This window comes from Homarus americanus, unplaced genomic scaffold (genome assembly GCF_018991925.1).
Source record: "Homarus americanus isolate GMGI-L3 unplaced genomic scaffold, GMGI_Hamer_2.0 scaffold32583, whole genome shotgun sequence".
Lineage (NCBI taxonomy): Eukaryota > Metazoa > Arthropoda > Malacostraca > Decapoda > Nephropidae > Homarus > Homarus americanus.
In genome coordinates this window covers 13785901-13800304 of record NW_024713129.1, presented here as the reverse complement: position 1 = coordinate 13800304, position 14404 = coordinate 13785901, and the positions used below count along the sequence as shown (strand labels likewise).

General features: G+C 36.7%; 1 protein-coding gene across 7 annotated transcripts in view; it reads right to left on the bottom strand.

Moving 5' to 3' along the window:
* The window catches only part of LOC121867737 (BRCA2-interacting transcriptional repressor EMSY-like), a 39375-nt gene that overhangs the window by 9346 nt on the left and 15625 nt on the right, over nt 1–14404 (bottom strand). For 2 of the 7 annotated variants that reach the window (XM_042367799.1, XM_042367823.1), the window contains 5 exons: nt 13443–13694; nt 10772–11019; nt 9610–10042; nt 2041–2364; nt 35–147 (listed from right to left, as the gene is read on the bottom strand). In XM_042367799.1, coding sequence (XP_042223733.1) covers nt 35–147; nt 2041–2364; nt 9610–10042; nt 10772–11019; nt 13443–13694 — 1370 coding nt within the window. Of the gene's footprint in view, nt 1–34; nt 148–2040; nt 2365–3680; nt 3893–9609; nt 10043–10771; nt 11020–13442; nt 13695–14404 lie in introns of those variants that run through there. The other 5 variants (XM_042367816.1, XM_042367830.1, XM_042367808.1 and 2 more) reach the window with 5 other exon arrangements.

Here is a 14404-nt window from a genome sequence, read left to right as displayed (position 1 = left end):
AGAAACAACTGGTGCTGCATTAATGTGTCCTTACCCCTCCCTGCTCCCCGATGTCACCTGGAGAATCTAATAATTCAATTCCAGCCTGGCGGAGAAGGTTTCTAGCCGACTCCTTGTCTCCACGACCTAAGATCTCCACCGCCTCCTCTGAAAAAATTGACCAGTTTTAGGCATTGTTCATATAGTATATACTGTACAGTACCAATTATATGAATTTCTGGTAGAATAAAAGTTGCAGGAAAGTGGGTATTAAGGTACAATTGGATTGCATACGAGATGAAAAATTAATTGGAGATACTACAGGTATTCAATGATGATAATTGTTAACAAAATAAATGGCAGAGTTCTGTACAGTACTTAACAGCTAGACACAAATATCACTGTACTGGGTGAGATTACGTGTGTGTGTGTGTGTGTGTGTGTGTGTGTGTGTGTGTGATGTTGTTTGTGTGTGTGATGTTGTTGTGTGTGTGTGTGTGTGTGTGTGTGTGTGTGTGTGTGTGTTGGTGTGTGTGTGTGTATGTGTGTGTGTGTGTGATGTTGTGTGTGTGTGTGTGTGTGTGTGTGTGTGTGTGTGTGTGTGTGTGTGTGTGTGATGTTGTTGTGTGTGTGTGTGTGTGTGTGTGTGTGTCATAATGAGGCCTATTCATAAATGTGCAAAGGATGAAAAGTAAAACCATAGATTGATGTATGAAATTCCATTCTATAACCAATAGAAAGTTGTGATTTGTGAGATTTCCACACTAGGGCACACCAGGCAGATCCTGCCAGGTCCACTGGCTTGGCTTTCTAATGACAGGTTGTGCTATCCTGTTGGATCAGTGTCGGGGACTCACCTCAGCATCCCAAAAGAAGGAGAGAGGGATACAGAGTTGCTTGATCCTGACTCAGTTTTAAAATGAGATTACAAGATTAATCCTCCACCCATAACCTGAGTCAGTATCTTAAAACTATGTACAGCATACCACAGACAACTAGAGAGAGGGAGGAGGAGGTAACCAAAGGCTCAAAGTTCTATACTCATATGCAGCCCCAAAGGGAGCAACCCTATTAAAGCTATTTAATATCAGATTGAGAATAAGGAATAAAGGAACAAACTCTGAGCTCTCCTTGGCCATGCAATCTTTAGGAGAAGAACTAATAACTATCAACCTGAACCCTCCACTGACATGCCAACCCTAGGGTCTTGCATCCCTTTATGGCAAACTGGTAAGAGTCAATTACAATCTGCACACTATAAGCTCAGCAGCTCTGGGTCCTAGCTCCTGATACTAACCCAACATTAAACTGAGATACATGTATGTATTCTCAAAATATCAAAACATGTGAAACAGAGAAAGTGAATCTTATTGGCATGACTGTCCATTGGGGAACACATGTAACTTGTAGATTAAAGGTAAAAACAGCAGTCCTAATTCTCCCTTATTTCTTTATGATAATGAGTAGAAAGTAGAAAAGGATTTGGATAAAAATAAACTAGGTAGAGAAACCAAGCCCTACTGAACCAGTAAACTGTCTCAAGTCAGAAAGCACTTGAAGAAAAATCATAATTTTGTGTAAATTTTGTAGATAACTGAAGGTGCCAGGTTTTAGAGCTCCCAATTCTCAAATTTCAACTGTACTAATACTACTATAATTGCTTTTACTTCTACTACTACTACAATTACTTATGCTATTACTACTAAAGCTGCTATTACTTCTCCTACTACCGTTATGTCTACTACTAAAAAAAACTGCTCCCTACAGACTCGGTCAAATAGAACTAATAATAAAAAATATATAGTGCTATTTTAATATCCTATCACAATTTTATGATAAGAATAGAGAAATATTATGAGAATATTAATTAATCTTGATATTTAAAAAGCATGAATGAATGAAGATGACAATGTTTAGATAAGAGCCTGAAACAGCAAGATTAAGTTTGATCCTAATTAGTACATCAATGAAGTACAAATTAATGTAACGACCTACTCTATTAATACAGAGACTTAATGCATTAAGTAAGGAAGCATTAAAATATGTGTTATCCAACCTTACCTAACATTTGCATTTGTCCCTCAGGCAAACTATGTCCAGGTGAGTCTTCCCCTTCTAGTCCCAAATTGAGCCATTCTCCATCACCATCACCAGCACAACCACTCCCACTCCCTCCAGTACCTCCAGTACCCTCACTACTACTACCACTACTACTACTACTGCTTGCTGTAGGAGTGGTGATGGCAGAAGAAGAAGTAGTTGTGTTGGTTACTGTATTAGCCAGGGTGGTGGTTGAGGTATTGGTAGCAGTGGTGGTTGTACTGGCTGTTGTAGATACATTACTTGTGGTGCTGCCACTGTTAGTTATTGATGATGAGGATTCACCTGAAATAAATTGAGTCTACAGAATACTTAGCAGTAAATACAATAATAAAACATTGATCATTTCTCTATGCAATCAAACAGCATCTCAGAGGACATAACTGCTCCAGAAACTAATTTTAAAATATAAGATTATTTTTGAAGAAGAAATTACTGACTTTAAATTCAATGGTGCAAAGAATGAAGTGAATGTTACAGAACCATTTTAAGATTGGGGGGAGAGAAAGATAAAAACCTAACCCGCCAATTCAATAAATGACACTTTTCGAAATATCAAATTAGCCGGACTGTGGTAATGAGGCTCGGTGAACCACAGGCTCAGACTGAGTGTTGAGATCACTGGTACACAGTTATGCCTTTAAGAAGAACCTCATGCTTTTACCTCCCACAGCCATAGTCAAGTGGTCAGGAGTCCAATGGGCCACATCCATTCCCTATGCTGAATAGGGGATTTATGGGATGAGGACAGTTCAAATTTATGTCATCATTCCTCCCGCCCCACAAATTGGGAATTTATAAGCTTCAAGCCCTTATAGATGCTACTTCATTTCAGATACCGTCCATAATACCCTGAAAGCTCTTATGCCATGAACCGTGGCTTCATAAAATGTCTAACATCTATACATACAAGGGTGCTTATTATTAAAGAGATTGACATGAAGGATGAACGAGTCCTCTTCGTGATTTTAAAATCTCCATATCTGATGACGGTTTGTGGAAAAGCTTTCTTCATAAGTCATGTGCACATGGAAACATGCGACTTTTTAAAAAGAGAGGCCCTGTTTTGTGGCAAAGGACTATAAATTTTTCAATCATTACAATCAAGTTGACTCCAAATTAAGAACTTAACTCAGGACAAGACGTTTATAAATACTGTACATACCTTCCAAGTGTTAATGAGAAAATTGGCGGACATGAAGATACTTCATTATTATCAAGAACAATACTTGGCTCAGGTTTGGTCAACCATACTATTTTTTAAATATAATTACAGTATACTGTAATACAAACAGTGGTCCCTGCAAATCTTCTTGGGTCTATAAATTCATCCCCTGTGGCTTGCTGGCTTAATAGAGTTAACTGATCCAAACATAGTTACAAAAAATGGCAGATGATAAAGTAGAACTAGTAGTTGTGAATAACATAATTAGCACTTTGCTATATTGTACTGTACAAACTCACGATTCTATGGATGTGAGAATGAAGCTAAATTAATCACATGCATTCACTACCATAATGCAGAACAGTGATCACAGAGTCACATTTAGAAGTGTGGAATGAAATACCACAGAGCAGAAACTATTCTCCTTACTTGACATTCTTATAAGAACCAAGTGTGGGCTGCATTAGGAATGATGCATCAGCATATCTACAGATGGGGCAGCAGCAATGACTGGTAGGGAAAGTGGCCTATTCCCTTGGCAGGTTGCTAGTCCACCGAAGGGTTGTTCCATCATCAGCAAATGCACCGAAGAGTGTACAGTACTCATTTTATTGCTGTGTGTTCAATGAGGATACTTGAGCCTCCACTCTGGCCAGAATTCAAACCCAGGATCATTCATTTGTGGGAGCAATGTTCTAGCACAGAGTTATTTCCTGTTATTTAAATATATATATAAAAAAAAGCCCTCTAGAGTCTTTCCTCCACATCCCATGATTTTAATACAAATACAATACCTCCATTTTTTCCTTCACATACTTCTAATCTTTGTCTACTCCTACTCAACCCTCTCAACAATTATATAATAATTATTTAATTATTCACTGTATCTATTGTTGGTGTACCCATACCAATATTGCTAATTCTCTGTCTTCATTGAATAGATTTATTTGATGATTACCTAACTTCCTTAACCTTAAAGCAGATGAGGTTAGAAACTATCAACAAAATATTCATCTGTTTCTTCCACTGTATTTGTATCCCTCATTTTCCTGTCTAATATTCAATACCATTACTTAAACAAAGGCTCTATCACTCCGTTAATAACAATCTTGTCTGCATCTGCAAATTGACAATGTTAAATTACTCGACGGCTTTTCTAATGCACCACAGACTGACTTTTATCCAGACTAAGAGACACTGCATCCTCCATGTGTCCATTCAAAAATGATTCATGATCTTATTTCCCATCCTTGTTTACTTCTGTCACATCTCCCAAACTCATACCAATAATTGTATCTCAAGAGTTAACTAATCCCGAATGAACCGTAACATCTGTACACATTATAACTGGCAGTTCACAATTCTGGTGATTCATACCTCACTGTATTTCTCTATAAAAATATCAAATATCAGCAATTATCCAAATTAACTCAGTATTTCAAGAGCCTTTATACTGACTTCAAATTCAAACTGACAAAAGCAATCTCTCTTCATCACTACTGTAGTAAATTCAAATAAAAGGCATAAATGATGTAAAAGTTGATCATATATAAGCAAGAGATTAAACCAAACCTAAATACAGTACAATGATTACATCCTACACTGTAGTAAAGCATCATAAATTTATTACTACATAAATCCTCAAACACATTTTAAACAGGTAAGTAAATATAAAATAAATGAAGACTTCTAAAATACTTACCATGTACTGTACTAAGATAGTACAGTAATACAAAAAAAATAATAATATCGAAGTTAGTGAGATTAGTACAGTACTGTATCTAAACCCTGAATGAGTCTACTACGAAGTGATTGTTCAACTTTACTGAAATGCCTAGAAATGCAACAATGACAGTAATACTATTTCAAACTTTGTAAAAATAAATAAATAAATGAATTTTTGAGGGCCACAGATGTCATAAAAAAAAATCTTCACATACATATCCTTCCAACTGTAGGAAATGAATTTTTTTTACATCTAATTTCTCATACCTTCAGTTTCTACGTCTGAAGAAACAGTTTATTTAGGTTAGTGTTAAGGCCAGAATGTTTAACCTGGAAGCTGATCTGTGTTCAACTACATTTTATAAACCATTACACCTTTACACCCTCAAAGCTGAATGCTAGTGAAGAAACTGTATTCCCCTATATAATTGTATAATTCACAGCTGCATGGGTTAACACCAGAAAATTTAAGTCAATTCAGGCCAAGCATCAGGAATATCATCTTAAAGGTCCACTGTGTGGCAAAATCAAACTATCCAGCTCCTCCTTTGCCAGTTAGCTAAGAGTTCCTTACCTGGGATGGAGTGAATAAGGGGCTCAATATTCAAATTTATATGAATACAAATGGGTTAGGTTCCTTGAAAATCATTTTTAAGTGAATATTCGTACATTATAGTGAATAACATAATGTACAGGAAAAATAGGGTTTGATTCCCAACAACAACAAGAAAAACCTAATATTATATCTTAAAAAAAAAGGTTCACAATCAATCAAAAAACTACCTAACTACAGGATACTATAATTTTGTACCTAACTATAGTACTGTACTGTACTATAATTTAGTATCTACCAAGTCAAATACAGATTTGGTACATTACCTAAAGGGAGGATAGTCAGGACTCGCCACATGGGGTGTGGAGGGGTAATCATTCGTATAAGTGAGGTGGGAAGATACGATTTTGGAGATTTTTCTTTTTCTGGTTTTATAGAATATACAGTAGTCCCAGTCACACAGCTCAATCAACCCATAAATCTGTTGATGCATTACCAATGTGTCTAAACCAGCGTACTGTATAAGTTATAAAGGGACGGAGACAACACCGGTGAATTAGGTTTTGGTTTAGGGGCTTGACCCTAAATTAATACTCCTTATGATCCATTCCAGATAAAAGGAGGAGGAGTAATGATAAATGACAGAGAGAAAATTTAAGTACATGCAGTGGAAGATCTGGTAAACACAGAGAAAAAATAAATAAATAAAATATGGACTAAAATATCTGAATTTCTTATTTGTTAAAAATGAGTGAGAAAAAATTAAAGGTATAAAAAACGAAGCACAAAACATATGAGATTTAGCTGAATCTAATAATAAAGGGGGTCCCCGGGGTCCGTTCCTAAGGACGTTCTTAATTCGGAAATGTATGTAAGTCGGAATACATGCTATGTGCATACTGAACTTAGAGAACAATGTTTAAAATCTGACTATATTGTAGCCTAAGTCTTTATATGCATCTAAAATCACTTAATTTAAGACAAAAGAATAAAATAACAAAATACAGTAAATGAAAGTAAAAAATAGTCATCAGGTAAATAAATTACAGTGGTCCCTCAGTTAACGAACACAATTAGTTCCACAGAGTCATTCGTTAACCAAAAATTTTGTTAACCGAATCTATTATTTCAATGGGATATTGGGTAATTGGTTCCAACTAACAGAAAAAGTCTATACAAAGTACTGTATACCGGTAATAGAATTAACAAAACATTAAATATAAACTAAATACAGTACTGTACTGTACAGTATACTGTACAATAATAAATAAAAAACAATAGAATACTGTATTTTAACTTAATTTGAGGTGTGTATGTCGTATTACCGGCAGCTTTGTTTACATATCAAAACAGCTGATTGTAGAGGCAGTCGATGATGAAATGCCATATTCTTTACAGAGTGCATTGGTTCTAATGCCTTCTTCTTGTTTCATAATAATTTCTGCACTATATATTATCAATATGTTAGCTAAATTTCAGAATGACCAATAACTTTAATATAAAAAGTGCAGAAATATTCAAGAAACCAACTTTCTTGATATTTACTTCTCTGGAAACGAATGTAAACATAGAACCAATTACTGTATTGGCGGACTAGCCGATCAGCTGATGCTCACAACAAAACGTGTTTGTCGTAAGGATTTCGTTAATCAAAGTTGTTAATCGAACTGAAAATCCTTATGGGAGTTAATTTGTTAACCGAAATTTTGTTAATCGAACCGTTCGTTAACCGAGGGACCACTGTACTCTAAATTTAAAGGTTAACCTCGCTCGTATCGGCAGGCGTTCGTATTTATGACAGCATCTTTACCAAACTATCTACGTTACCGTACACCCAGGTATCCAAATGATTCATATTCATAAGCTTACTAATAAAGGAAGGTGTAAATGAAAAAGCTCAACATTATTAGGTTTTACCAGAAGAAAAAGTTTATGAAAGGAAAGGAAATGTAAGATGTCTATCTTTCACATTATGTACCCCCCAAAGACCCTTGTGATCAACACAAACCTTCCCTAAAAGTATCAAACACTGATTCTCTTTGCATCATAATGTGTTAACTCCTGCACTATGGGGATGCCACTTTTGATATTGTATTTTATTTGGTTAGCTCAGAGGGGAGCCCATACACAAGGAAGTGGTTAAGTGTGGATAAATTCATACGCTAGTTTGGCTGTCACAAACATATACCATACAACACTCAGTCCATTTCCAAAAATTGAGAAGGGAAGTTTTGTAGGATTAGCATATTTTGAGGATTACAGCAGTACAGATCAATAACAATCACTCTACCACCCATATGATCTACACGATGAGTCTAATAGGACCAGAAAAGATCCTAACAGATAAGGTAGTAGCACCACTATTGCGGCATAAAAAGCAAAGTAAAATGATTCAGTAAAATTAAGGAAAGAAACAAATGCTCACATTGGAAAGGCCAGTGGGAGATGGTCTAGGCTGTCTGGGTCTTAGCAAAGCAAATTGTGTCATCAGAGACTTGCCTAATTCATTAGACAATGATCTAAATAATAGCAGCTTAACTTTCCTCATTTTTGATGAAAAGCTCATTTATACATGACTTTGCAAAATGTAAATACTGACTACAACCTCCAGAAAAAAATTTAATCTTCTTATTATAAAAACTAAATTTATGGATGAGAAATCTGAGATACCCCGGTACATTGTTGAATTTCCAAGACCTCTTCACATCCTCACTTCCCCCTAAAAAGTTCAACAGATTTGAGTCTTCACATCATCTCTGGCTTCACCTATTATATGTCTTTTCAAAAATAATTTACATGTTGTCTTGACATTGGTCTTTATCAAAAAATAAATAAAATAAAATAAAATCATTTGTGGGCCAGAATATTATGCAGCTATGTATTTTACTCCACCACTCTTAGTCTTTTTTATGAAGAAAACTCACATGGGTTTATCTTTAAAAGCAAAGAAGCTATTGCTACACTGGTAAGGATTAATCAATGCATTATACAAATCTGACCTACCCAGAGAAGTAAATTAAGAAACTTCAATGTTAAACTGTAGAATCATTAATAATACTGATAAAATTTTATCATATGTACAGGTATCCCTCAACATATGAATCGGTTAGGTTCCAAAAAACATTACGTAAGTGAATTTACGTATCACGAATAAATAAACATATGGGAAAATAGGGTTCGGTTTCCCAATGGCAAAAATACCCCAATATCAAAACCCCAAAAACACGAAATCGGGGCTACAAACAAGAACAAAACCTACCAAGCTAACACTTACTGCACACTTACTCCCTCACACACAAAAAAAATTAAGAAAATACTGTATAGCTTTGGTACATTACCTTAAGGGAGGGCAGTCTTAGCTCACCACCGCAAGGACATTAGCAGGAGTGGGCTGTGTAAGGGCTTTAATCTGCTCATTTCTCCCCAAGACATTTCTTGAACATTTGTATTACGAGGGATACCTATATGTGATTGCTCAAGAGATAGCACACTGCAAAATGCTAAAAAATTTTCACTGCTTTTTGGTACATCAGTAGTTAGAACCTATTTGTCTGCAGCTTAAATACATTACCATTCAAATAATAATGTACACCAACTACTTTTCCAACATGTCTAAATGTATTTCCAGAATCTAACTCCATGTAATGTTGTACCTCATACACTGTTATGCGTCTAGGCATTTCCATGTAAGAAAAAGATACTGAAAAACAGTTTAGTTGTGTAGTGATGGAAGGATTGGCTGTTGCCATACTTGTGGAAAATAAAGAAGATTCATTTCAAATTATAACACCAAGATGCCAACAATGAAGCTTGGACTTGATACCAGGCATTTAACTACTCAACTGCTGATAAACTGAGTGAATTTTGGAATATTGCAAAAGCACCTAACAAAACGACTGACATTTTTTAGTAGTACATCAGAAGTGGGAACCTCTTTTTTTTTTCAGATTAAATTCATATGCAAATAATAATGTGCATTAAATATGTCCGATTGTAATTCTCATTTTCGTTTTTCTTGAGAATGTAATGTTGTGATTCATACACTGTTATGCTTCTAGGCATTTCCATGTAAGAAAAAGATACTGACTGATAGGCCGGCTGTGTGTAGTAATAGAAGATTGCGTGGCAGTTTCCATACTTGTGGAAGTAGTTTCTGTCCGAGACAGAGATGAAACCGAGCTAGAAGAAGGAGGGATTCTTGGGGTTTCCCCCTCATTGCTGCCTACTTCACCACCACCACCACCAGCAGGGATGTTTCCACTATCAACACTACTTGGTCCGATGGCACCCAGAATACCTGTGGCCTGCAGAATGTCAGCAAGAGCATTGTTGTTGCTCACACTGCTGCCCTCAGGACTCAAATCCACCACAATGACATTGCCCTGAGATGTAGGTGTACTGACAGGAACTACACTAGGAGCTGCTATGGTCCCTCGAGGCAAAGGTAGAGGCTTCTGCAGTACAGTTGAGCTGGAACTTCCACTAAGAGTTTTCCCAATTGTGATTTTTGTGGGTACATCCTGTAGAATAACAAGATATAGTTTTTATATAATCTACAAACTGTTTTTCTTCCACTTTACAATCATTCACTTCGCATTCCAACTTTTCTCTCATCTTCTTCAAACCATCTTAATAAATACTTTCTCTTTTGTCCTCAAATATTCACCAAAAGCCTTTCACTATTTTGTTGTGCTTAACTGATTCTGCAATTATCACATTTCAATATTCTCCTCTCCTAGAAGGTGCAGTGATGGCAGTGTCACTACCATTGTCATCATGTCCAACATTCTGACAAAAAATTCATTGTCAACTCTAGTATCTGTTCTGGTCTTTATATAGAAGCTCTATTGCCTCAATTAGCTTTCCTCTCATAATATATACTAACAAAGTCATGATTTCTCGCTCTTTTCTTGAAGTCTTCTTCCAATTATTTATCAAGTGACAATATCATGTGAAAATAATATATGCACATTATTAATTTCCCATATAAGTTCTTTGTCTATCTCCTAATGCACCATTCATGACTTTCCTCAACCCCTCTATCACCAATGCACCATAAACCTCACTGGTACTTCCTATACCTATCAACCTTATGTTCTAAAGCTATACATTTGTTCCTTTGTCTTTTTCAATATCATGCAACACAATCATTCCACCCACCTTCTAGTTCAATACTATCTTACAATATCTATAATTATGACAATATTTTCTTAATTGTGTTCTAAAGAATACAAAACACAAGCTCTCACCCTGATTCCCTGAATATTCATTGGTCTCGTCCCAGGAGAGGGCGCTCCTTTATGTACAACGATCACATTAGATTTTGTACCACCCAAAACTGGTCGGAGCCCAGCAGGACCCTGAGGTGTTACTCTCACTGTCTGTATTGTCTTTGAGCCAACAGAGACAACTGTTGCTGGTGCTGGTGTTCGTACTCCACTGATTGAGGCTTTTGGGGCATTTATTGTATTCACAGTCACTACACGTGGACCACTTCCTGTAAAAAATTAAATAAATAAATAAAGCTAGGAAAGAAAGAGAAGTCATGGAACAATGCTTGACACAATACTAAACTCATTATGGGTGAGAACATGAAAAGCACAAGTTAAAAGACACTTGCATTTTTTGCACTGATATTTCTGTTTTAACACTAGAGTATCAAATGTCTCTACACAAAACAAATCTCTCTTCTCTACAGCATGCCAACTATTCAATTACTGAAGGTGATGTTTGCCACTATCAAAACCTCCACAAAATTTAAATTATTGAAGTCTGTCTGTGGCAAGAGGAAGTATATCCAGCTGTAAAACTTGCTTTAAATTTACATAATAGCAACAAAGACACTATAACATCTGATAACCACAGAGCCTGAATTTTCAGTTGAATAAAATGATACGTTGGTGACAGAACAGCTACACTTCTGGCCATAACCAAATCTTACAATATTCATGTGAGACAGCCATCACCACTTCAGCTACAAGAGTCATGAAGTGTGCTCATCTACATTCACATCTCACATCCATACAGAAGATAAACGCTACTCTTACACCTTTGTACCACACAGGAGAATGGTTGGAAATTTCCCGCTTCTGCCAGGGAATTAATTGGCGCTCATTTTAAGTAATTTCTTCCAGGATATAGCCATTTTTTGGAGCATTTCAGACATTATAACAGTATGCCAGATAAACAGCCCCATACCTGTATATCATTAAAAAAAAAAGTACTTATATTTATCATTTGAATTAGAGATATATAATCATTTTTCTGGTGACTACATTTATATCACTTCCAATTCCTTTGAGAAGGGAAAAAAAATTCTGGTGACTGATGTAAGTTTGAAAGACACAGGCATGAAACTGAGTTAATCAAGACAAAACTAAATAAAACACTTAATTTAAACTTCCGCTACGATCTAATTTAAGTACAGGTTAACTTAAAAAAAAAGGGGGGGGGGGTGGAGAGGTGGTGTGAGATGGCAATGAAGGGAATACTGTACTGTACAATATACTCGCTGTCCAGCCACTCAGGAGTAACTTTGAGACAGCAGTGGACTCTTGCACCACCACTAAGCAGTTATCACAATTTGAGCAAGACTAAACTAAAACATTTTCGACCAAATAACTTAATATAAATACATGGTAAATAACTAAAGTGGATATCATATAATAAGCATTTTAGGCACATGATAGACACTTAACTCATGATACCCACAGCAAAAGATTTCAATATGAATTTATGAGAATTTTCATATTCTTGGAATTTTTATAAAGCTGCCATTTCTCCCAACAGACATGAGTGCAATAATAATCAAATAAAAGTAATTACCAAATTTCATATAAAATTGCCCCTTATAGGTAGTTTTATTTATTTTTATTAGGTTACTGGTAATTGAGCACATTCTGGATGAAGGCTTGTATAGTATACTGTACCTGTATATTTATGCCTTCATTTCTTTCTCTTTAATGGCCCAGCTCCTTAGATGGCAACCCAATACCAGGCACCAACCTTTAGCCCCCACGAAGGGTCCTTCCACATCTACTGATCAGATGCAGGAAGTATACAAAAACTCCAAGCAAAAAATTTTATGTGCAAGCCTAAAAATCACAGTGTGCATAAGCGTAACAGTGCCCGAAAAATCAAGTATATCAGAGTAACACTTATTCTGCAATGCTACCCCAGACCTTGCCACATCTTAGGACCTTCCAGCTGGGCCCTAGCCCACCAAGAAACTCCCATAACAAGTATCAGACTGGGCTACAGCCAGGTCAGTCAAGTTACCCATGACAGCAAGCCAGACAGCTCCCTGGGACTGCCACACCAGGACATGCTTAAATGCTTACAAAATGATGTAGAGGGAAAAAACATCCACTCTTCTATTATACTGTACAACACCACTAACTGTATAGCCCAATCTAAACTCAGCACCAATGTACTTATTCTAAACAGATGACAAGTTGAATAGACACATTCTCCCTCGAGATGTTTGCGACTAGGATAACAGGATTGTTATTGCAAACCTGGTTTATGACACTGTCAAATGAGATGCAATCTGTGCACTAGAGAGAATGATCTAGGCAACATTAACATTAGATCTTAGGGAAAACCACCACTCTTAATCTTTTATTATACATGACAGTTGTCACAAAGGAGCAATCATCTTTAGATGATCACCAGTTCCCATGGTTTAGGGGTTTATAGAGAAAACCCCCAAAAAACCTGGGTGTGTATGTTCACAGACTGCTCTGAGCTGGCATCATGTTATAAAATTTTGTACATGTGTGCAATAGTATTAGTAAGCTCATGCATAAATAATCTTCATCATAAAAATGGAAGACTACAAGTATGTTATAATACTGTACTACTGTAGTAATAATTCATTATAAATTTAATCAAAGTGAAAAATCTGTGTTAGTGCCATACCCTGACCAGCAGCAACAGTGCGAGTTACAACAGTGATGGTGCCGGAGTTGGTTGTGACCACATAAAGTGGTCCACCAGTCCCTTGTGGTGAGTTGGGAGGTAAGAGAGGAGTCCGTCCCATCAGCCGTCCTGGAGCATTATGACCTATACCCACATTACTGCTGCTGCCCACACTGCTTGGGTTGCTAGTGGAACCCCCTATCCCGCCTCCACTGCCACCCACTGAGTGAGTGATGATCTTGGCTCCTGCTGCTGGTGAAGAATTATTCAGGTTTACTTATAACTTCATACGTGATCCATCTTTTTCATATCATATCTCATTTTTTTTTTCAAAACTAGTATGTAAAACTAGCCTGCTATTGACATAAGGTGTAACACAGATCTGTAATATAACTCAGTAAGTAGTTCTACTGAACACCACTAAGCTATATGACAACACAATTAGGTATGGAATGCCGAAAAACTATTCCAATTTGGGAGCAGAGACACTGCAACCAGCTGAATACAGGGGATTGACCCTGAGACCCCTTTTTGTTGCAGAACTCAGGACCAGGCAGCTCTCATAATACACAAGTAAATAATCAGGGCCTTATTGTCCACTGACAACTGACAATCAGTCAGTACTCATCATTGACTCCTTCCCCACCACCCCAAAATAGGGATATCAGGTACAACAGCTATATTTTAGGGGAAGGAGACATCACAATAACAAAATCCAATTCATGGTTAGGACGAATTTGACCTTTTTTTATCAGTTCGTTCTTATCTGACTACGGTAAGCCAAGCAACCAGGGTCTCCAAGTAGCCTGGTTATGGACTCTGCCACCAAAAGGGACTTCAAGACTATCAGGATCAAATCCTCCATTACTAGCTTACACCCTCCACCAGACAGTTCTCGTACTGTAATCTGACACCAGCTAAACAAGAGGGAGGAGGTGCTATCCCACTTTCCCTTGGCATAC